The following is a 23,623-nucleotide window of genomic DNA, read 5'->3' on the forward strand; positions in this document are numbered from 1 at the left end:
CTTTTTTTTTTTTTTTTTGCCCCTGGGCCACACCTAGTGATGCTCGTGGGTTACTCTTGACTCTACTCAGAAACTACTGGCAGAGCTTGGGTCGAACCCCAGTCTGCCATGTGCAAGGCAAAGTGCCCTCCACACTGTACTGTTGCTCTGGCCCTGAAAGTTCAAAATCAAGGCTGGGCCCTGGAACTCTGGACTCTTCAGCCTGGGGCCTCCCCACATCCCACCTGCACGGTCCCTTTAGCACACAGGAGACGTGTCCCCATGCCTGGAATTAGGGATTGCACCTCATCCAGGGCCTGTTGACCCATACCACACCCAGCTTTTTGAAGTGTGCGTGGGGGTGTTTAAGAGACGCAGGTGGGAAGGCAGCAAAGCCCGTTTCTCATTTGCCTGTGATTCCCCACTGAGCTTTGCAGACCGGCAGACCTGAGGCTTTGGGACAGGATGGGAGGCTGTGGAGGGGCGAAGGAATTGGCACCCTGAGGTACCACGTTTGAAGAATTGGCTCTGGTCTTCAAACACGACCTGCTGTCATCACGGAATGTGATGCCCTCTTGTGGCCAAGAAGGGTGGTGTAAAACCAGCCTTTGTTTCTTTTCCCTCCTCTTCCCTCTGTTTCCCTTCTACCTCTCTGCCTCCCACCTCCCTAACTCCCTCCGTCTCCCCTCCCCCTGCTCCCTGGGGCAGAACCCTGGGAACTCAGGTTCACTCCCAGCACATTCAACCAACCGGGTCGGGTGGCTCAGTGCTTGGACCTACCAACGCGGGGCTGCTTGACCCCCATGGTGCTGGGGGTGTGATGTGGTGCCAGAACGCTGGTCCTTGTGCACACCTGTTCTTGGATCCTGCTCTGGCCTGTGCACACCACGGCAAGCACAGAGGAGCAGCCACACCAGGAGCCAGTGTTCAGATGATTTATTTATAGCTTTTCGAGATTTTAATTCAGTTTTTGGGCCATACCTGGCAGTGCTCAGGACTTACTCCTAGCTCTGTGCTCAGAGATCACTCCTGGCAGGCTCTGGGGACCCTATGGGGTGCAAGGCTAACACCCTGGTCTCTGTTCTGTTGCTCTAAGTTCTTAAGAGCATTTTAAGAGTCAGAGAGGTAGTCCAGGGGGATGAGGCAGTTGGCTTGTGAGCAGGCTGACCCCAGCTGGTCCCCTGTACTGCATGTGATACTTAAGACATGCAGAGCCAAGGAGAGACCCCGAGCACTGCAGGGTGAGGTCCAACTCCCCAAAGAATCTCAAAATATTTATTTTTTCTCTTGGTTTCTGGGCCACACCTGGCAATGCTCAGGGATTACTACTGGTGGTGCTCGGGGGACCATATGGAATGTGAGGGATCAAACCCCGGGTCTGTGGCATGCAAGGAAAGTGCCCTACCCGCTGTACTGCCGCTCCTGCCCTGTCAAAATATTTGATTTCTAAAATTAGTGGGCATTTGTGAACCCCCCAACTGGTGATGCTTTTTTTTTTTCCACTGGTGATCCTTGAGAGTGGGGGGGCATGTGGTAGATGAAACTCAGGGCCTCCCCCAGCACAGCCTTAATATTTTATTTTTCAGAGGTTTATAAAATCATTGAGCAAATGACTTTTTTAAAGTGCTGGGGAGGGGCTGGAGCGATAGCACAGCGGGTAGGGCATTTGCCTTGCTCGTGGCTGACCCAGGTTCGATTCCCAGCGTCCCATATGGCCCCCTGAGCACTGCCAGGAGTAATTCCTGAGTGCATGAACCAGGAATAACACCTGTGCATCACCAGGTGTGACCCAAAAATAAAAATAAAAAATAAAGAATTCATCATTTAAAAAAAAATGTGTGGGGGAGCTGGAGCGATAGCACAGCGGGTAGGGTGTTTGCCTTGCATGCGGCCCACCCGGGTTTGATTCCCAGCATCCCATATGGTCCCCCAGCACCGCCAGGAGTCATTTCTGAGTGCAGAGCCAGGAGTAACCCCTGTGCACTGATGGGTGTGACCCAAAAAGAAAAAAAAATGTGCGGGTGACGGCCGGGATTCAATTCCTCCGTCTCCGCGAGCCCGGCAAGCTACCGAGAGTATCGCCCACTTGGCAGAGCCTGGCAAGCTACCCGTGGCGTATTAGATATGCCAAAAACAGTAACAAGTCTCACAATGGAGACGTTACTGGTGCCCGCTCGAGCAAATTGATGAGCAACGGGGTGACAGTGCGGGGGATGTGGGGGCCACGTGTGACACCCAGCAGTGCTCAGGGCTTACTTCGGACTCTGGCGGGGATCACTCCAGGTGGGGATGAGTAAGTACCGTATGGACCCCGGGTTAGCCGCCTGAAGGCAAGGACCCCTTCCCTATTGTCCTATCAAGCTTTTGTGAAAAGGGCACAGGTGCACTGCGACCAGGACCTAGCCGACCCTTAATTAACCCCAGAGGTCAGACACTGTCCAGGTCCCATCGTCTCCTGCCCTGTCCTGGCTCTTGTCTCGGCCGGAGGAGCTCCGGGAGGAAAATGAGTCTGACCTGCCTCATCCAGGAGCGGGACTAAGGCAGTCCAGGTGCGACCCTGGTGGGCTCCGAGCCCTGGACGCCGGCGAGGGAGTGAGGGCAGGAACAGACAGGTCTAAGTCCGACTGAAGCCAAAAACCCGCACTTCCGCCCGGCGTGGCTGTCCCCGCCGGCTGCCAATTATACAGGGGCGGTGCATCTGCGTAAACTGCCCAATCAGAGGCGCCCGACGCGCGACACTCAAATCAGCCTCGAGCACTATCCAATCCATGACTCTTCGGGGGCGGGGTTAAGGGTTTCGACCAATCAGCGGGGCAGGGACGTCGCGGGGAAACTCGCGTGGACCCAGCTCTCGCGGGGCAAGTCTCCAGCGCGCGTCGGCCGCTTTGCAGCCTCAGGTGTTGGGGGGGTGGGGGGGTAGTCCCGTTGTCTCAGCTACTCAGATCGGTGGGTGGGCGCCCGCGAAAATAAACCACGGCGAGACCAGAGATGGTGAGTGCTCTGAGCCCTGAATGGCTGGAGGGTCCCCTGGGGTCTGCCCTGTTCGCTTTGGGACGGTGGGGGCGGGGGTTTCTCAGGGGGGTCCTGACCTGGGTCTGCACGATCGGGGCATGCCCCGGCTCTCAGCATCACCTTGGCGCGGGAAGGGGGGACCCAGATGTTCGCCGCTGCCCTCCGAGGATCCGCCACCGGCTGCCCCACCTGCAAGGGTCACGCCCCCGGTCCCCGGCTTGTCACTCCCTGCAGGGATGTTGGGGATTGGGGCTGGAGGGGTGCAGTCAGGAGTGACTCCTTGCACCCCGGGGTTCCCACAGTGCAGGAGAAAGGGGAGCCTAAGGGATGGGAGCGCCCTGCAGCGCGCTGGGGCCGCAGCCTGCAAAGCCGCGGGGGCCGGGGATAAGGGGACACGCGGGGACCGCGGCCCGAGTCCTTTGTTCGGGGAGCGGGTCGCTCCTGCGGGCTTGGCTGCCCCTCATCTGCCTCATCCAGGCCTGATGGCCTCATTCTGGCCCGGAGCGCCCTCACTGGGTTGGTCCTGAACAGGGGCCCCTCGAATTCCTAGAGACATAAGAGGAATTCTTCCTAAAGGGATCTTTCTGCAAAATGGGGAAGAAAAAGCCCCGAACCTCTCACAGCTAATCGGCATCGGTTTGGGCTAGTTTTTTTTTCCTTTTTTTGGGGGGGTCACACCTGCAGGTGCTGAGGGCTGAATCCTGACTCAGTGACCAGGGGGTCACTGCTGGAGGGACTTGGGAGTGAGGCTGGGGACCAAACTGGGATGGGTTGCGTGCAAATCCAGCAACTTGTTCTTCAAATGGTTGGAGACATTTATGCTTCCTTGAGTTTTTTTAAAATTAGTATTTGCCAAATCTTTTGTTTGTTTTTTTGGGGGGCACACCTGGTGGTGCTCAGGGTTTACTCCTGGCTGTGCACTCAGGAATCATTCATGGCATTGCTCCGGGGACCATATGGGGTTCCAGGGATTGAACTCAGTTGGCGCATGCAAGGCAAATGCCCTTTCTGCTGTAATATTTGCCAAATCTTAACAACAACAACAAAAAGATGCTGGTTTGGGGATTAAAGGGAGCAGTATATATATATATATATATTTTTTGGCTACACACAGTTGTGCTCCGGGCTTACTCCTGACTCTACACTCAGGGATCATTCCGGGGACTTTATATGGTGCCAGGGATTGAACCCCGGTCAGCGGAGTGCAAGGCAAAAACAAAGCAAAAACAAAAACAACCCATACAGGCATTTGCCTTGTATGCAGTGAACCCAGGTTTGATCCCTGCCATCCCATAGAATTCCCTGGGCACCACCAGGAGTAATTCCTGAGCGCACAGCCAGGAGTAACTGTGCATCTCTGTGTATGGCCCACAAACAGAAATAGACGAGCGGGACCTCATGCATCACAGTTCAGGAGTATCAGTAAGTTAAAGGGAGTCACTGCTTCATTTAGGGGCCATGAGAGAGGACAGAGACCCAAAGGCCCAGGGGTGGGGGGGGGGCCAGAGAAATAGTACAGGGGGGAGGGCACTTGCCTTGCATGCAGCAGACCTAGGTTCCACCTCTGGCACCCCAGAGGGTCCCCCGATTTCCCCAGGAGTGATTTCCTGAGTGCAGAGCCAGGAGTAACTAACTCCTGACCTTAGCCAGATATGGTCCCTCTCACCCAGACAAAAAGAATCAGAGGCCAGATTTTTTTGTTTGTTTGTGGGCCATACTCGGCGATGCTCAGGGCTCACTTGTGGGTCTGCGCTCAGGGATCACCCCTGGCAGGGCTCAGGGGACCCCTAGGGGATGTGGGCATTTGAACCTGGGTTGGCCAGGTGCAAGGCAAGCATCCTCCCTGTTGTCCTACGGCTCCGGCCCCTTTTCAGGTTGTTTCAACTTCCTGCTGGGTGTTGCTCACGGTTTGCAATCTCACCCCTCCACTCCTGCTTATTTATTTATTCATTGGGCGTTTCAGGACCTGGTGGTCTTTGAGGATGTGGCTGTCACCTTCTCCCCGGAGGAGTGGGTTCTGCTGGATTCTTCCCAGAAGGAGCTCTACAGAGCGGTGATGCTGGACATCTGTGGGCACCTGGCGTCCATGGGTAAGAGCTGCCCCTATTCTGCCTGACACATTGCGCTGTGCCAAGGCTGGCATTGAGCAGGAATCTTCTGGCACCCAGTATGCCAATAGTATATATATTTTTTCTTTTTGGGTCACACCCGGCAATGCACAGTGGTTCCTCCTGGCTCTGCACTCAGAAATTACTCCTGGTGATGCTCAGGGGACCCTATGCGATGCTGGGAATCGAACCTGGGTCGGCATGTGCAAGGCAAACACCCTCCCCGCTGTGCTATGGCTCCAGCCCCTGCCAATAATATTTGAGTGTGCTTTTTTTTGTTTGTTCATTTTTTGCTTTTTTGGGCTACACCTGGCCACACTCAGGGCTTACTCTTGGCTCTGTGATCAGGGATCACTCCCTGGCGGTGCTCGGGGATCCTATGGGATCAAACCCAGGCTGGCTACGTTGTGCAAGGCAAATGCCCTTCCCAGTGTACTATCGCTCTGGCCCTGAGTATGCTGTGTTTTATTTGTTTTTGGGTCACACCTCCAGCGATGCTCAGGGCTGACTTCTGGCTTTGAGCTCTGGGATCACTCCTGGCTGTGCTTGGGGGGGCACTGAGGGGTGCCAGCAACAGAACCTGGGTCAGTTGCATTCAAAGCATGCAGCTTACCTGTTGTATGGCCCCCAGTGTTGGAATTTGGGGAGAAAATGCAATGATTTGTAAAGCACATATAGTCTTACTCATTCTGAGTCTTGAAACCAATTTTACAAGAAGCATTAAAGGAGCTTTTTAACTTTTTATTTGTTTTTATTTTTGGGCCACACCTGGTGAGGCTCAGGGCTTACTCCTGGCTCTGCACTAAGGAATTACTCCTTGGCAGTCCTTGGGGGAACCCTATGGGATGCCAGGGACAAATCCAGGTTGGCTGCGTGCAAGGCTAATGCCCTCCCTGCTGTACTATATTGCTCTGGCCTAGCTCCTTGGTTAATCGGACCCACAGGCACCTTCCTGTCCTGTTTTTATTTTTATTAATTTTATTAAAAAATTTTATTGATTTTTTTTTGCTTTTTGGGTCACACCCAGTGATGCACAGGGGTTCCTCCTGGCTCTGCACTCAGGAATTACATCGGTTAGTGTTCGGGGGACCTTATGGGATGCTGGGGATCGAACCCGGGTCGGCCGCGTGCAAGGCAAATGCCTTACCTGTTGTACTATTGGTAGTACATAGCTCTAGTCCTTTTTTTTTTTTTTTTTTTTTTGCCTTTTTTTGGTCACACCCAGTGATGCTCAGGTGTTACTCCTGGGTCTGCACTCAGGAATCACCCGTGGCAGTACTCAGGGGACCCTATGGGATGCTGGGAATCGAACCTGGGTCAGCCTTGTGCAAGGCAAATGCCCTACCCGCTGTGCTATTGCTTCAGCCCCAGCTCCGGTCCTCTTGTCCTGTTTTAAAAAATCTCCTTTTTGCTTTCAGATGATGTTCCTAGCTTTGCTGGTGGGACTGTTTCTCAGCAAGATATTTATGAGGATGAAAGCACCAAGGAATGTGAAACAGCAGAGTGGAGCAGAGACAACTCCTGGGCTCCAGGTTTTGGAAAAACTTGTGGAAAAGATAACAGTGAAGAAGATTATCACACAACAGAGACCTGGCATTCCAGGTGAGTTGCATCACAAGAAAGTAGTATTCTGGGACCAGGGTGATAGGGCAGTGGAAAGGGCACCTGCCTAACACGCAGCTGACACGGGTTCGATCCCTGGCATTCCATATGGTCCCCTGAGCACCACCAGAAATGATCCCTGAGTGCAGAGCGAGGAGGAACCCCTGAGCATCTCTTGGGTGTGGCCCCCAAACAAACAAAAAGATAAATAGAAGAGGCGCATATGCTGCCTGAGCCCATGTGCTGCTTGTGCCCACGTGGCTGAGCACATGTGGTGCCCGAGCACATGTGTCGCCTGCATCTCCCCCCTTGAGATGTGTACTTTCATGCTTTCGTGTCCAGTGCTAGGATGTGTGTAGAGCTTCCTCCACCCTTGGAGAAGCCCACGTTCTTTCTTGAGCGCGTTACTCCTACTGTTTTTTCTTTTCCACTTATCCCTTCCTCCTTCCCTCAGAAACCTCTACATAAAATCTATTTACTTCAAAAAAAAAAAAAAAGATAAATAGAAGAGGGGCCAGAGCTATAGGATAGCGGGGAGGGTGTTTGCCTGGCACACAGCTGACATGAGTTCAATCCCCGGCATCCCATATGGTCTCCTAAGCACCACCTGGAGTTAATTCTTTAGTTCAGAGCCAGGAGGAACCCCTGAGCATTGCCTGGGTGTGACCCAAAAAATAAAAAAAAAAGGATTAGTTTTCTACAGAGGTGTCTCTGGACCCCAACCATTTACAGTTTTACAAAAAAGCAAAAAAAAAAAAAGGAGAAAAGAAAGTGCTATTCCCTGAAAGAATGTTACATGTCACCAAGCTTACAAAGCAAGCAGTGCTATGGGGCAGGCTTAATGGGTGGCTGGGAAAATTTGAGACAGTGGTGGAGGGAAGGTGTAACGGTGGTGGGATTGGTGTTGGAATGTTGAATGCTTGTAACAAATCATCATGAACAACTTTGCAAACCAGTGTTTATATAAAGGGTAAGGGGAAAACTGGAAAACATAAATAAATTGAAAAAGAAAAACAAAGACAAATGAAATGCTGAAGGCAAATGAAAAAAATCCACATAAGCCGACAACAAATTTGTGCACTCAAAGAGATTTTTTTTTTTCTTTTTGGGTCACCCGGTGATGTACAGGGGTTACTCTTGGCTCTGCACTCAGGAGTTACTCCTGGCGGTGCTCAGGGGACCATATGGGATGCTGGGAATTGAACTCGTGTTGGCTGCGTGCAAGGCAAATGCCCTACCTGCTGCGCTGTCGCTCCAGCCCCCTCAGAGATTTTTTCACAATGGTTTTCTTGAAATGTGACCTAGTGTTGGAAACATAATGCAGTTGGAAACAGGAAGAAAACCCCCATTTATGAAGTCCAGTTTTCATAATGGCTGTGATCAAAGTCCCTTTTGTGGCATTCATTTCATTCTCTGTTTTTGTTTGCTCGTTTTGTTTTGGGTCACACCCAGCAGTACTCAGGGGTTACTCCTGGCTCTGCACTCAGGAATCACTCCTGGCGGTGTTCTGGGGACCCTATAGGATGCTGGGGATTGAACCCGGGTCGCCCCTCCGGCCCCACTAAAAAAAAAAAAAGTCTTGTTATTAAAACCACAGATAACCACACTCTTATTTTGAACAGCAATCACTGGGCGCAAAGCTTCCCTGAGGTGAAGGATCTGTGTGTCGAGCAGGGCCTCGGCCAGATTCTAGACTTCCACACCTACCAGAAAACGCTCACCGTTCTCAAACACGATGACGATGCCGCCGGCGTGCACGGGACCGACTCCGTGCATCCGCCGCTGCCCCCGAGCGACGCCCCGGGCCGCCGGGTCCGCCGACTTCACCGGTGCCCGGAGTGCGGGCTGGGCTGCAGCTGCCCGTCGGTCCTGCGCCGGCACCTGCGCATCCACAGGGGCGAGCGGCCCTACGCGTGCGTCACCTGCGGCCGCACCTTCCCGCACACGTCGTCCCTGAACCGCCATCGGAAGATCCACACGGCCGAGAAGCCCTTCGCCTGCCCGCAGTGCGGGAAGGGCTTCATCGACATGTCCAGCCTGAGCAGCCACGCGCGGACCCACACGGGCGAGAAGCCCTACGAGTGTCCGCAGTGCGGGAAGGCCTTCGGCTACTCGTCCACCTTCCGCCGCCACCGCATCATCCACACGGGCGAGAAGCCGTACCGCTGCCAGGAGTGCGGCGAGGCCTTCAGCTACTCGTCCACCTTCCGCCGCCACCGTGTCACCCACACCGGCGAGAAGCCCTACGCGTGCCAGGAGTGCGGCGAGGCCTTCAGCTTCCCCGCCGCCTTCCGCCGCCACCGCATGGCCCACACCGGCCGGACGCCCCACGCCTGCGAGCACTGTGGCAAGACCTTCATCTACCTGCAGTCGTTCCGCCGCCACCAGCGCATCCACACGGGGGAGAAGCCCTACGCGTGCGGCCACTGCGGCAAGACGTTCGTCCACCTGCAGTCGTTCCGCAGGCACGAGCGCACCCACGAGGAGGAGGACGACGACGACGTCGTCGTCGTCGCCGCGCAGAAGCCCTACGCGTGCCACCGGTGCGGGACGGCCGTCAGCCCGCCCGTGGCCGCCTTCCTCGGCCCCGCTGCCGCCGCCGCCGCGGTGGCGGCCCCGGGGGAGCAGCCTCAGGTGGCCACCCCGTGTGGGCAGCCCCTCGGCTGGCCCCTCTCCCTGCGGAGACACCTGCAGCCCCGCGCCGCCGGGGAGCAGCCCCCCGCGTGGGAGCTGCTGGAGGGCGCCTTCCGCCAGGACCACGGGAGGCCGCAGCCCGGGGAGCGTCCTTACGAGTGTCCGCTCTGCGGGCCGGGCTGCCGCGGCCACGGGGCCTTGCAGAAGCACCTGAAGGGGCCCACGGTGGACAGGCCCCAGGCGTGTCAGCAGTGCGGCCAGGCGTTCCTCTGGCCCGAGCTGCTCCCGCAGCGCGCGAGGGCGCCCGCTGCCACTGCCACCGCCGCTGCCACCGCCGAGAAGCCCTCCGAGTGCCAGGAGTGCGGCAAGGTCTTCAAGTGGCCGTCCTCGCTCCCCGTCCACATGCGCCTGCACACCGGCGAGAGGCCCTACCCCTGCGGGCAGTGCGACAAAGCCTTCAGCTGCTCCTCGTCCCTGCGGAGGCACGCGAAAACGCACGCGCCAGAGCCACACCCCGGGGGCGGGAGCACAGCCGGGAGAGCGCCGGCCTGGCACGTGGCCGACCTGGGTTCGATCCCCGGCAGCCCTTTGGGTCCCCCGAGCACCGCCAGGAGTAATTCCTGGGCGCAGAGCCCTAAGGAGTCAGCCCTGAGCATCGCCACGAGTGGCGCCCCCCCAATAAAACAAAACAAAAAAGCAGAAATGGAATGACCCTCCCGCACACGTCATGGGGAGCCTGCCCTGCTCAGAGGCGCAGAGTATCTGTGCCGGGAGCAAAGCGCCTCAGGGCTGTAGATCTGGCCTTGACTCTCTGAGTCCCCCCAGCATCGAAGGCCACCCACAGAGGAAGGCCTTGGCAGTGCTTTGGCAAATAGAATTTTCGGGGCCACACAGCTCTCTGAGCACTTGTAGCTATAGAGCACACACGTCGCAGTTGTATGTAGATTTTTTTTCTCTCTTAGGTTCTTAGGCAATAAAAGTTTCATTTCCAGATTGTTGGACAATTCATGGGTGACTGGACATGTTTAATTTTTTTTTTTAATGTAAGACATTTTCTTGGAAACAGAGAGACAGAACAGTGGGTGGAGCATTTGCCTTGCATGCAACCAACCTGGGTTCGATTTGCAGCATCCTGTCAGGTCTGTGTGTTGTACCCCGACCCCGTCCCTGCTCCAGAGCCCACCAGGAGTGATTTTTTTTTTTTCTTTTTGGGTCACACCCGGCGATGCACAGGGGTTACTCCTGGCTCTGCACTCAGGAATTACTCCTGGCGGTGCTCAGGGGACCATATGGGATGCTGGGATTCGAACCTGGGTGGGCCGTGTGCAAGGCAAATGCCCTACCCACTGTGCTATCGCTCCAGCCCCAGGAGTGATTCTTTTTAAGCAGGACTGACCCCTGAGCATCATGCGTGTGGCCCAATGACCAAAAAAAACAAACAAAATTTTTTTTTTCCTTAAGTTAGTTTGGAAACTTAACTTTTGGAGTTTGGGGGCTGTAGCCAACAGTGTTTTGGTTAAGCCAAGGGCATGACTCTTGGCTCTATGCTGAGGGGTCATTTCTGGCAGGGGTCATTGGGGGACAATATAAATACTGGGGATCAGTCTGGGTATTGCTGCAGGCAAGGCAGGAGGCTTAACCCTTACACTATTTCTCTGACTTTTAATTTCTTTTCCTTTTATTTTGGCCATTCCCAGCAGTGCTCAGGGCTGACTCCTGGCTCTGAACTCACAGATCACTCCTGGCAGGCTTGGGGGACCCTATGGGATCACTGTATCACTGTCATCCCGTTGCTCATCAATTTGCTCAAGCGGGCACCAGTAACGTCAGCATTGTGAGACTTGTTACTGTTTCTGGCATATCGAATATGCCACGAGTAGCTTGCCAGGCTACCGTGCGGGCAAGATATTCTTGGTAGCTTGCTGGGCTCTCTGAGAGGGGCAGAGAAATAGAACTGGGGTCGGCTGCGTGCAAGGCAAATGCCCTACTCGCTGTGCTATCGGGATGCCGGGGATCAAATCCAGGCTGACTATGTGCAGGGCAAGTGCCCTCCTTGATGGACTATCGCTCCGGCCCCTGAGAGAACATTTCAGGGGCTGAAGTGGAGCGACAGTCCAGCAGGGAGAGCAGTTGCCTTGCACACAGCCAATCCGGGTTCGATCCCCTTGTCCTGTAGAGTCTCCTGAGCACTGCCAGCAGTAATCCCCAAGTGCAGAATCAGGAGTAAGCCCTGAGCATCACCGGGCGTGGTCCCAAAACCAAAATCAAATTGAAACAAAAATAAAGCGCACTTCAAGTCAGTTAGAGCTTTAAGTCATTCTGGCTTTCCGTGTCCATAGATCTGTCCAACTGCTGGCCACAGACAGGACGATCCCTGAAGCGCTAACTTCCTTGGGCCCTGAGGCCCTTTGGCGCCCCCTTCCCAGGGCTCCTGAATCACTCACCCAAACATGTCCAAATTATGCCCCCTTCCCTTCTCCCCTTCGGTGTCATGTCCCCCTGCCTGTGTCTGGTGGGGCTCCTGATACGAGGACTAGTCTCCCACTTGCCACCTCGTAAAGTACTGAAGAATAAAGCTCCCCTGTGCTATCTTTGTTTTTTTTTTTTTTTTGCCAACGCCCCCCCTCTGCTGTTCTCAGGGGTTACTCCTGACTCAGTGCTCAGGGATCACACTTGGTGGTGCTCAAGAGACCAGATGGGGTGCTGGGGATCAAACCTGGGCCAGGCACATACAGACCAAGTGCCCTTCCCACTATCCTCTCTCCTACCCCTCTGGCTTCATTTTTGTTTTTTGTTTTGTCTCGGGCCAGACCTGGCAGTGCTCGGGGCTTACCCCTGACTCTGTGCTCAAGGATTACTCCTGGTGATGCTCAGGGGGCCCTATGGGTCGCTGGGGAAACCCAAATCCAAAAGAGTTGTGTGCCATCAAGCTAGACACAATTATCTAGAATTCTGGTTTTTCCTAAATGTGTAAGATGAGATTTTTAAATAACTCATCTAACAAAAAAGAATTTTGATGTTTCTGAATATTCTGCCTTCAGTGATAAAATTATTTGATCCTAAATAAGGAGTTAGATGAGAATAAACCTCATTACAATGGGAAGCATGAACTCAAAGGATGTTCTCTAACAAGAGAATGGGCACGGGGCTGGAGAGACAGGACAGTGAGGAGGTGTGTTTGCCTTGCAAGTGGTTGACCTGGGTTCGATCCCTGGCATCCCCTAGGGTCTCCCAAGCACTTCCAGGAGTAATTCCTGAATGCAAAGTCAGGAGTAACCTCTGAACATCACTGGGAGTGGCTCTCCCCAAATAAACACCCCCCAAATCCCAAATAAACCCAAAGCAGGCTTATTGGGGTGCTCCTGGTGAGGTTCAAGGGTCTCTAAAGAGGCCAGTGAAGTTGCACCCGATGTATGGCTGAATGGGTATCCTTGTTTAAACTTTTTATTAAAATTTTTTTTTTTTTTTTTTTTTTTTGCTTTTTGGGTCACACCCGGCGATGCACAGGGGTTACTCCTGGCTCTGCACTCAGGAATTACCCCTGGCCATGCTCAGGGGACCATATGGGATGCTGGGATTAGAACCCGGGTCGGCCGCGTGCAAGGCAAACGCCCTACCCGCTGTGCTATCTCTCCAGCCCCTTAAAAAATTTTTTTAATCGAAGGAAGGAATTTATCTTTTTTTGAGGGGGGAGCACGTCCGACAATGCTCAGGGGTTACTCCTGCTCTGCACTCATATATCAGGGGGCCCTATGGGATGTTAGGGATGGAACCCAGGTTGGCGGTGTGCAAGGAAAGCTCCCAACCCACTGTACTGTCTCTCCGGCCTGCACGGGCATCTTAGAGGGCAACTTGCTGTGGGGGAGGGGGGTGGAGTGGGATGTGGGAGTAGCTTGAGCAACTCAGTCTATTCTGGGTAGCAGGTTCTGTCTCTGCCAGACAGGGATTGGCTGGCACCAGGGCCTGCTGTTGCCAGCTTGGAGCTTCTGTGCAAGTTCCAGAAATTCCAACGGGTTGAAAACATTGCTGGTGGCTTCAAGAGCCCCGTCTGCAGGTTCTCACTAGCGATTCCAAGGTGCTCTTTGGCTCAGAGCCCCCTGGGCCCACCCAACAGGGCTATTGCTTAGAAAGATGTGAGACAAAGAGGGGAAATATAGTTCAAGCCCAACACAGGCTGGGGCCGCAGGGGAGGTACAGCAGGGAGGGCACTTGGCCTTGCACACTGCTGACCTGGGTTCCATCCCTAGCATCCTGAGCCCACCAGGGGTGATCCCTGAGTATCCGAGCACCGCTGGGTATGGCCTAAAAACAAAATAAAAAAAAAGAGAGAGAGAGAGAGAGGGCCCGGAGCAATAGTACAGCTGGTAGGGTGATTCACACGGCTGACTCAGGTTTGATCCCCGGATCCCATAAGGTCCCCTGAGCACCACCAGGAGTAATTTCTGAGCTTTTGCTGGGTGTGGCCGAAGAGGGGTGGGGAGAGAGAGAGACGAGAGGCAGAGATGAGAGATCAGAGACAGAGACAGAGAGAGGAAATAAGCATAAAGCAGAGACAAGCAAGCGAGAGATATGTTTCAAGCTTGAAGAACAAGACTAGAGCAACTGATAAAGGGGCTGGAGCACTGCCAGGAGTGACTTCTGCAGACTCCTCCCGGGGAGGAGTGGAGGGGGGCAGGCATGCTGGAGCCCGCGACTGGGAGGCTGGTCTCTGCAGCCCCAGCTCCCCACTCCCTGGCCCCCCACAGCCCCAAATGTGAGCTCCCAGTTTCACCTGTTGCACAATGACAAGTTACTCCTTTTCCCTGACCACCTCTGCCCTCCAGATTGGAGTTGAGAACCGCTTCCAAAATGCAGGACTCGCACCAAACACGGCCCCTTCCAGCTGCGGATCAACTGCCTCTCAGTCCCGTCCTGCCACAGGGTCCTCGAAGGCACACAAGTGACAGGGACCCGCACAGAAGGGGGCTGACAGGGGGCGGAGTCAGAACCGAGGCCCCGTCCTCTTTCTGATTGGGCGGCGTGGTGAGACCTGCACCTTGATTGGAAACTGAGGAGTCCCCATTGCACGTGCTTCCCCAAGCTCCTAGTTGGAGCAAGTGACCAGGCACGGCCCTGTGCCACAATGGATCAGAACCCTGAAATGGGCTCATCTGGTTGCTAGCAGATCTCTCTATGTGGCCAGAAGGGGACAAGAAGTCCAGGACACCACCTAGGTCGGGCCAGGGCAGTCACGGTAGATGTGTGATCTGTGAGGTCTAAATTCTTGGGGCCAACTGGCGTAGTAGCTGGGTTATCAGTACAGAGGGCGCCACCCTCTGGAAGGACGTGTCCTTTGACGTGAGGCCATGACAACGGTGGGCGGCCACAGGAAGTGCTCTCTTCTGGTGAACGTTTGCAGGAGAATGTCAAGTTCTGGCAGTGACAGGGGGCACTGGTCACCAAGGGAATGAACGGGCAAAAATCCCAGATGGCTTGGAAGTGTTTTCTGCATCAATGATCAGAAAGGATTCAGTTATTGTGTGGGGATGATTCGGCTTTTGTGTTGGAACGGTGACTTGGAACATCGGATTAATCTTCAGACTATTGGTATAAATCTAGAGATGAGATTGATGGCATTCCCCACCCTGGTGGTCCTTCGAGTTTGAACATGCCTCTGACAACCAACCGCAGGCCAGGCCTCCCCGCTATGGATGGAAGTTAGCAACCCTGAGGAATCCGGATGTACCACGTCCTATATCCCACCTGGATTTATGCCGCCTCAGAAACCCCATTCTGCACTGTAGCACTGTTGTACTGTCATCCCATTTTTCATCGATTTGCTCGAGCGGGCACCAGTAACGTCTCCATTGTGAGACTTGTTGTTACTGTTTTTGACATATCAAAACACTACTGGAGGGATCGGAGCGATAGCACAGCGGGTAGGGCATTTGCCTTGCACGCGGTAGACCCTGGTTCGATCCCCGGCATCCCATATGGTCCCCCAAGCACTGCCAGGAGTAATTCCTGAGTGCAAAGCCAGGAGTAACCCCCGAGCATCGCTGGGTGTGACCCAAAAAGCAAAAAAAAAAAAAAAAAACAAACACTCCTGGTAGCTTGCCAGGCTCTGCTGTGTGAGTGGGATACTCTCGGTAGCTTGCTGGGCTCTTGGAGAGGGACGGAGGAATCGAACCTGGGTCGGCTGCGTGCAAGGCAAATGCCCTACCCGCTGTGCTATTGCTCCAGCCCCCATTCTGCACTACCATTGTCAATATCCATGCTCTGGGGGAAGGGGTTCTCCCAAGCAATACTCAGGGCTGTGTTGGGCCAAGGTGCTCAGTGCTAAAGCTCTCAAGTGCTCAGCGGCCATGTGGTGCTGGGGATGAAACCCTCTAACTGCTGTACAACCTCCAGGCCCCATATCCACACACTGAAAGGGCGATTTTGTCTTGGTGTCCATAATTTCATTACCTTTCATTAGAGAACAAAAACAGACTAGCTTATTTTACTTCCGGCAGCAATAGCTCAAGAGAACATCACTGAACATGATTATTTTCGGGGAAACCTCCCCCTTAATAACCACCCCCTCCAGGTTGGGATAGTCCCCTGGGTAAAGTTGCCTGAGTTTAACTCAGGTAATCAGGGTTGCAAATGTGCCTAGGCCAGAAATGAATGACTGACTTTAATGCTATACTTTGCTCTTTTTTTTTTTTTTTTTTTTTTTTGCTTTTTGGCTCATTCCCAGCAGTGCTCAGGGGTTACTCCTGGCTCTGCACTCAGGAATCACTCCTAGCGGTGCTCGGGGGACCTTATGGGATGCTGGGAATTGAAGCCAGGTTGAGCCGCGTGCAAGGCAAACGCCCTCCCTGCTGGGCTATCGCTCCAGCCCCTATGCTTTGCTCTTAATGGACCTATTCATTCTTTTGTTTTCTTGAGCCACCCCAACAGTGCTCAGGGCTTTCTCCTGGCTCTGCGCTTAGGGATCACTCCTGGCGGGGTTGGGGGACAATATAGGGTGCTGGAAATCAAACCCGAGTTGGCCACATGTGAGGCAAGTGCCCTACCCATTGTACTATCATTCTGGTCCCATTTTATTTTTTGGGGGGGTGCCATACGCAGCAATGCTCAGGTCTTACTCCTTACTCTGCACTCAGGGATTACTATTGTTGGTGCTGGGGACCATATCAGATGCTGGATATCAGACCCGGCTCAGCTGTATGGAAGTCAAGCACCCTACCAACTGTATTATCTCTTTGGCCCAGGTCCCATGTTAATTCTCTATGTACCTATTAACTTTTCTGGGGGGGTCGGGGGTACACTCAGTAAGCCCTGAGAGCCACAGGTGTGGCCCAAAAAGCAAAAAAAAAAAAAAATCGAAGCACATGGGGTCAGAGTAATAATATAGTAGGTAGGGCGTATGCCTTGCACACAGCTGACCTAGATTTGTTCCCTGGCATCCCATATGGTCTCCCAAGCATCGCTAGAAATAATTCCTGAGTGCAGAGCCAGGAGTAACCCCTGAGCATCACTGGTGTGACCCAAAAACCGAAAGACACACACACAAAAGAAAATAAAAAAGAAAAACAAAAAAGGACGTAGCTCAATTTTTTAGAGGTGTCACTGTGAGATTAAATTTTGTATTATGTGTAGTCCTAGTACTAAAGTATGTAAGCCTTAACCTTTTTTTCCCTTAAATTAGCTGTATGCACAAATGTCTTCATTTATTTTCATAAAGCAGAAAAAGTCAAGTCATTGTATTGTCTTTTTTTAACCCTCCCTCCAATAATGGGAAATGGTGCAGATAAGGGTTTGTTAATCAAGTGAGTGAGGCGAGATATGTAAAATACAGAGAAGCTATATAAATCATGGTATCAAATGATGAAGTTTGGTCTATAAAATGTAATGTATTTATAAATTCTCAACAGGTGCCACAAAGGCTGAATTAGAAGCTTCATGTCTGCATGGAACTTCCTATATATATATATATTTTGCTTTTGCTTTTTGGGTCACACCCGGCGATGCACAGGGCTTACTCCTGGCTTATACACTCAGGAGTTACTCCTGGCAGTGCTTGGGGGACCATATGGGGTGCTGGGAATCGAACCTGAACCTGGGTCGGTCGCTTGCAAGGCAACCACCCTGCCCACTGTGCTCCAGCCCCAGAACTTCCTATATATATATATATATATATTTTTTTTTTTTTCTTTTTGGGTCACACCTGGCAATGCACAGGGGTTACTCCTGGCTCTGCACTTAGGAATTACCCCTGGCCGTGCTCAGGGGACCATATGGGATGCTGGGATTCGAACACGGGTCGGCCGCACGCAATGCCCTACCCGCTGTGCTATTATTGCTCCAGCCCCAAACTTCCTATATTTTTAATGTGTATGATGGCATTAATTTTTCTGGAATAGTAAACTCTGCCTATTGCTCTGAAAAAAAAAAAGAATAAAAGGAATATGCAGAAGCAGCATTGCCAGTAATGAGTCAAGTCCTCTCAATGCAGCTAGGCCTACAAACCGGTGCTACCTTTCACCCTCATCTCAGCCACAAAAGCATTTGCCTCCCAAATAATGCAATTATCCACCCCCACACGGGGAGATCCACATGGGCTTCCCACTTCCGCATGGAGGCTCACTACCTTGCTCTCTGCTTGGAGATCCCTGACATAAGGTTTATACTATTAGGAATAAGAGATACTTGACATTTACTTACAGTTTTTAAAAAATGTTTTTGGTTTTTGGGTCACACCCAGCATTGCTCAGTGCTTACTCCAGGCTTTGCATTCAGGGATTTCTTCTGGCAGTGCTCAGGGGACCCTGTGGGTTGTCGGGGATCGAACCTGGGTTGGTTGCATGCAAGGCAAGTGTCCTCCCTGCTGGACTATTGCTCTGGCCCAGGAATAAGATACTTGAATTTAAAAAGAGAAGACAGGAGTAAAAGGAAAACACACTGGCGACAAAACTGCTAAAGGATATGATCTTTAGTACTTCAATACCAGAATAAACTTGACACAATAACAGTTATATGTTCTCTAGAATGAGCTATCTTTATATACTTTCCTTGTTAAATATAATAGATAACACTCACAGAGACATTTGTAAATCTAGGTGACACGTTTTCTAAAAAATAGAAAACTTTCTTCTCCCCCGATGGTTTTTGGGTTATACTTGGCAATGCTGAACACATAAAGCTATTTGGTTTCTTTATAAAGCTTTATGTGTTGGGCTGGAGCCATAGCATAGCGGGTAGGGCGTTGCACCCGGCCAAACTGGGTTCGATCCCTCTGTCCCTCTTGGAGAGCCCGGCAAGCTACCGAGAGTATCTTGCCCACACGGCAGAGCCTGGCAAGCTACCCATAGCATATTTGATATGCCAAAAACAGTAACAAGTCTCACAATGGAGATGTTACTGGTGCCCACTTGAGCAAATCGATGAGCAACGGGATGACAGTGATACAGTGACTTGGTGATGCTCAGGGGTTACTCCTGACTCTGTATCAGGAATTATTCCTGGCTCTGCACTCAGGAATTACTCCTGGCAGTGCTTGGGGGACTCTATGGGATGCTAGGGATCAAACCCAGGTTGGCTGCATGCAAGACAAGCGCCCTTCCCGCTGTTCTATCTTTCTGGCCCTTAGAAAACTACTCTTAGCAAAAACAACAAATTCATTTGTCCAACATATAAAGGAATGAAACAGGTAGTCAATAAAAATGGAAGTAGGGTTGGGGATGGGGGTTGGCATGATAGCACATGGGTTTCATCTTGGCACCAAAATAAAAAAGAAACTGGAATTAAGACTGGTGTGTAATTTAGGGCACCAAAAGTTGTAAGAGAAAGGGCCCAGAGACAGTGTATTCTTAAGTGCCTCTTTCAATAATGGAAGAATCCAGAAATAAGGGGCAGCTTCCCTCAATGAAACTTGGGAAGTGAGTTTCCAACATTGTGGCTGGGGGGTAGGGGAGATATTGTGTTTGTGTGTGTGTGTGTAGGTTCAACAGGATGTGTGTCTGCTATGAGGAACAAGGCGCTGACACTTCCCAGAAATCATGTCACTATGTCTTTAGAAATGCTGGGGATGTAGGGACCTGCAGGGTGAGGCAATTCCCAGCAAGAAGCTGAGGAAGTGGCCTGGTAGCCTCTAAGGAGCCAGAGGAAAATGCAAGGCTCTGTGGCAACCTGCAAGCAGAGGGTCTGTGGCCTTTGCTGCTGATGCTGGAATTAATGTTCAGGGCGTGATGTTGGGTTCCCAGGGGCCGAGCCTCATGTCATAAAATTCTGCTGAAATGCAGGCCCACAGATTTCCACACATCTATCCCTTAATGATGAGGAATGACTCAGCAGGAGTGACCCCCGAAGCACTGTCAGGTATGGTCCACAAAAAAGCAAAATTTCTTTCCACAGTAACATTTTCTTTCTTTTGGCTTTTTGGGTCACACATGGCGATGCTCAGGGGTTACCCCTGGATCTGCAATCAGGAATTACTCCTGGTGATGCTCAGGGGACCATATGGGATGCTGGGGATTGAACATCAAACTAAGAAGCTTCTGCACTTCAAAAGAAACAATGACCAAAATACAGAGAGCCCACAGGACGGGAAAGAATATTTACCCAATAACCATCTGGTAAGGGTTTAATATCCAGGATATACAAGACACTAGTAGAATTGTACAAGAAAAAAATCTTCCAACCCCAACAAAAAATGGGGAGAAGAAATGAACAGAAGCTTCCTCAAAAAAAAAGAAATACAAATGGCCAAAAGGCACATGAAAATATGCTCCACATCACTAACATCAGGGAGATGCAAATCAAAACAACAATGAGATACCATCTCACACCACTTGCTGCATGCAAGGCAAATGCCTCCTCATTATACTATCACTCAGGCCCCTCCACAGTTTTGGGGAGGAACACAAAAATAGTATCCAACAGAATCAAATGTATTAAGAGGAACTAAAAATTTTTATTTATTTACTTATTTAGGTTTGGGGGCCACACCCAGCAATTCTCATGATTGTACTCCTGCTATGCACTCAGAAATTAATCCTGGCAGTGCTCGAGGGACCTTATGGGATTTCAGGGATTGAGTCTGGGTCAGCCGCACACAAGAAAATCACCCTATCCCCGTACCATCTCTCTGGCCCCTTAAAGTTTTAGTAACTAAAAAATGCAGAAATGGGGACCGGAGAGGAAGTAAACAGGTTCGGAGACTGCCTTGCCTGTGGTTCATCCCTGCTTGATCCCCAGGACCACATAGGGTTCCCTGAGCACAGCTAGGTGTGCCCCCTCCTCCATCAAAAAAAAAATATATATATAGCAAAGATGGGGAGATAGCAAATCAGAAATGCCCAAGATCTGGAATAGTGGACCAGAAAGGAATGTAAACAAAGGAGACAAAACCTTTCATGTAAAATGTTGTTCTTCTGCATGCTGAAAACAGGTAAGAGAACAAACATAACCTCTCTGTACCTTAACTGCAAACCATAATGCCCAAATGCCCAAAAGGTGGGGGAAGGAGGGATGAAGGAAGCAGGGGAAAAGGAAGGAGAGAGAGAGAGAGAGAGAGAAAAGGAAAGTATCTGCTATAGAGACAGGCTGGGGAGGGTGGCAGGAGGGAAACTGGGTATATTGGGTGGTGGGAAATGTACACTGGTGGAGGGATGGGTGTTGGAACATGGTATGACTGAAACCCGACCATGATCAGCTTTGTAACTCTGTATCTCACAGTGACTCAATAAAAACATTTTTTTTAAAAATTATGGTCTTGCAAAAAAAATTAATTTTCAAAGTTTTTTTTTTTGGGTCACACCTGGCAATGCACAGGGGTTACTCCTGGCGGTGCTCAGAGGATGAAAGGGCTTATTTGGACAGTATCATTTAGTATGACAGTTCCCTATGACTCATGAAATCCAAGTCTACTTGAACATACTTTTTTCAAAAAGTAAACACTAAAAGAGTGAAGCAAAAACTGAATTATTTGAGATTTTAGTAACTTTTAAGCTTCACTACTCCTAGTACCAAAAAAAACAATAAAAATAACCCCCCTGTCATTCAATGTGCTGATAAAGTATTTTGCAATTAAATAACAAAACTGTGTTCTTTCACATGCAAATTACTGGTTTCAAAAGACACTGTCACACAGATGATGCAAGCATGACAGAAACATGCAATTAGCATGTTCACCTAGGCATGGAGCACTGGTGGCTCACATGCGGCTGTCCCTTTGGACATAATGGACAAGAAATGGTGATTTTTGCCAACATTACATGATTTATTGCAGTTCAGCACTTTTCAGTAAAAATGACACAATTAAGATAACAGAGGGGGGCTGGAGCGATAGCACAATGGGTAGGGCGTTTGCCTTGCACGCGGTCGACCCGGGTTCAATTCCCAGCATCCCATATGGTCCCCTGAGCACTGCCAGGGGTTATTCCTGAGTGCAGAACCAGGAGTAAACCCTGTGCATCGCCAGGTGTGACCCAAAAAAGCAAAAAAAAAAAAAAAAAGATAACAGAGGGCAAGATACAAATTGGCAGGTGCTCAAAGCCTACAGTAACAGAATATGCGCAGTCTAGGTGAAGGAGACACAGAGGGCTATGCATTTTACCTGCAAAAGGCTATGCTCTTACCAACAGTCCGAACCCCAAAATGACACAGAACCAAGATTGTATTAAGAATGAGGCAGTACACAGAGAGGCGGGGTGGGGTGTGGGGAGGATGGGGTGGGGTGGTGGGAGGGATGCTGGGACCATTGGTGGTGGAAAATGGGCACTGGTGGAGGGATGGGCATTGTATGACTGAAACATAAGCACAAAAGTTTGTAAGTCTGTAACTGTACCTCACAGTGATTCACTAAATTAAAAAAAAAAGGAAAAAAATGAGGCAGTACAGGCACAAAGTCAGATCAAAGTGTATTAAAGACCTCAATATCAGACATGAATCCATAAGGTACATGGAGTAAAATGTAGGCAGAACCCTCCATGACACTGAAACTAAAAGCATCTTTAAGGATGAAACACCACTGACCAAGCAAGTGGAAACAAACATAAACAAATGGGACTACATCAAACTGAGAAGCTTCTGCACTTCAAAAGAAACAGTTAGCAAAATATAGAGAGAGCCCACAGAGTGGGAAAGAATATTTACCCAATACCCATCTGATAAGGGATTAATATCCAGGATATACAAGACGCTAGTAGAATTGTACAAGAAAAAAACCCCTCCAACCCCATCAAAAAATGGGGAGAAGAAATGAATAGAAACTTCCTCAAAAAAGAAATATAAGTGGCCAAAAGGCACACAAAAATATGCTCCACATTGCTAAACATCAGGGAGATGCAAATCAAAACAACGATGAGATATCATCTCACACCCAGAGACTGGCACACATTCAAAAGAACAAAAGTAACCAGTGCTGGCGTGGATGTGGGGGAAAAAGGGACGCTCCTTCACTGTTGCTGGGAATGCCGACTGGTCCAGTCTTTCTGGAAAACAATATGGATATTCCTTCAAAAACTAGAAATTGAGCTTCCATATGACCCCGCAATACCACTTCTGGGAATATATCCCGAGGATGCAAAAAAGCACTGTAGAAATGGCATCTGCACCTATATGTTCACTGCAGCACTGTTCACAATAACCAGAATCTGGAAACAACCCAAGTGCCCAAGAACAGACGATTGGTTAAAGAAACTGTGGTATATCTATCTACACAGTGGAATACTATGCAGCTGTTAGGAGAGATGAAGTCATGAAATTTGCTTATAAATGGATAAACATGGAGAGTATCATGCTAAGTGAAATGAGCCAGAAAGAGAGGGACATAGGAGGATTACACTCATTTGTGGATTATAAAATAACATGAGACAGACACCCAAGGACAGTAGACACAAGGGCCAGGAATACTGCCCATAGTTGGAAGCCTATCTCATGAGCTGGGGGAGAAGATAGCTTAAATAAAGGGATCACCAAGTCAATGATGGTTGGAGGAATCATTTGGGAGGGGAGATGTGTGCTGAAAGTAGATAAAGGACCAAACATGGTAACCTCTCAGTATCTGTATTGCAGACCCTAATGCCCCAAAGTAGAGAGAGAGTATGGGGGAAATTGTTGGAAAGGAGGGTAGACTGGGGACATTGTTGGTGGAAAATGTGCACTGTGGAGGGATGGGTGTTTGATCACTGTATGATTGAAATTCAAAGATGAAAGCTTGGGGGCTGGAGAGATAGCACAGCAGGTAGGGTGTTTGCCTTGCACGCGGCAGACCCGGGTTCAAATCCCAGCATCCCATATGGTCCCCTGAGCACGGCCAG

At 50.8% G+C, this 23,623-nt stretch overlaps 1 protein-coding gene across 1 annotated transcript; it reads left to right on the top strand.

The window, feature by feature from the left end:
• Positions 1 to 2,892: 2,892 nt before the first annotated feature.
• LOC101544364 (zinc finger protein 555) lies at positions 2,893 to 20,969 on the top strand. The gene is made up of 4 exons (XM_055128381.1): positions 2,893 to 2,970; positions 4,955 to 5,081; positions 6,518 to 6,701; positions 8,324 to 20,969. Exons 1-4 carry the CDS (start codon positions 2,968 to 2,970, stop codon positions 10,044 to 10,046), a joined length of 2,037 nt encoding a protein of 678 aa, XP_054984356.1. The 5' UTR covers positions 2,893 to 2,967; the 3' UTR covers positions 10,047 to 20,969.
• The last annotated feature ends 2,654 nt before the right edge of the window (positions 20,970 to 23,623 follow it).

The sequence above is a fragment of the Sorex araneus genome, chromosome 2 (assembly GCF_027595985.1).
Source record: "Sorex araneus isolate mSorAra2 chromosome 2, mSorAra2.pri, whole genome shotgun sequence".
Lineage (NCBI taxonomy): Eukaryota > Metazoa > Chordata > Mammalia > Eulipotyphla > Soricidae > Sorex > Sorex araneus.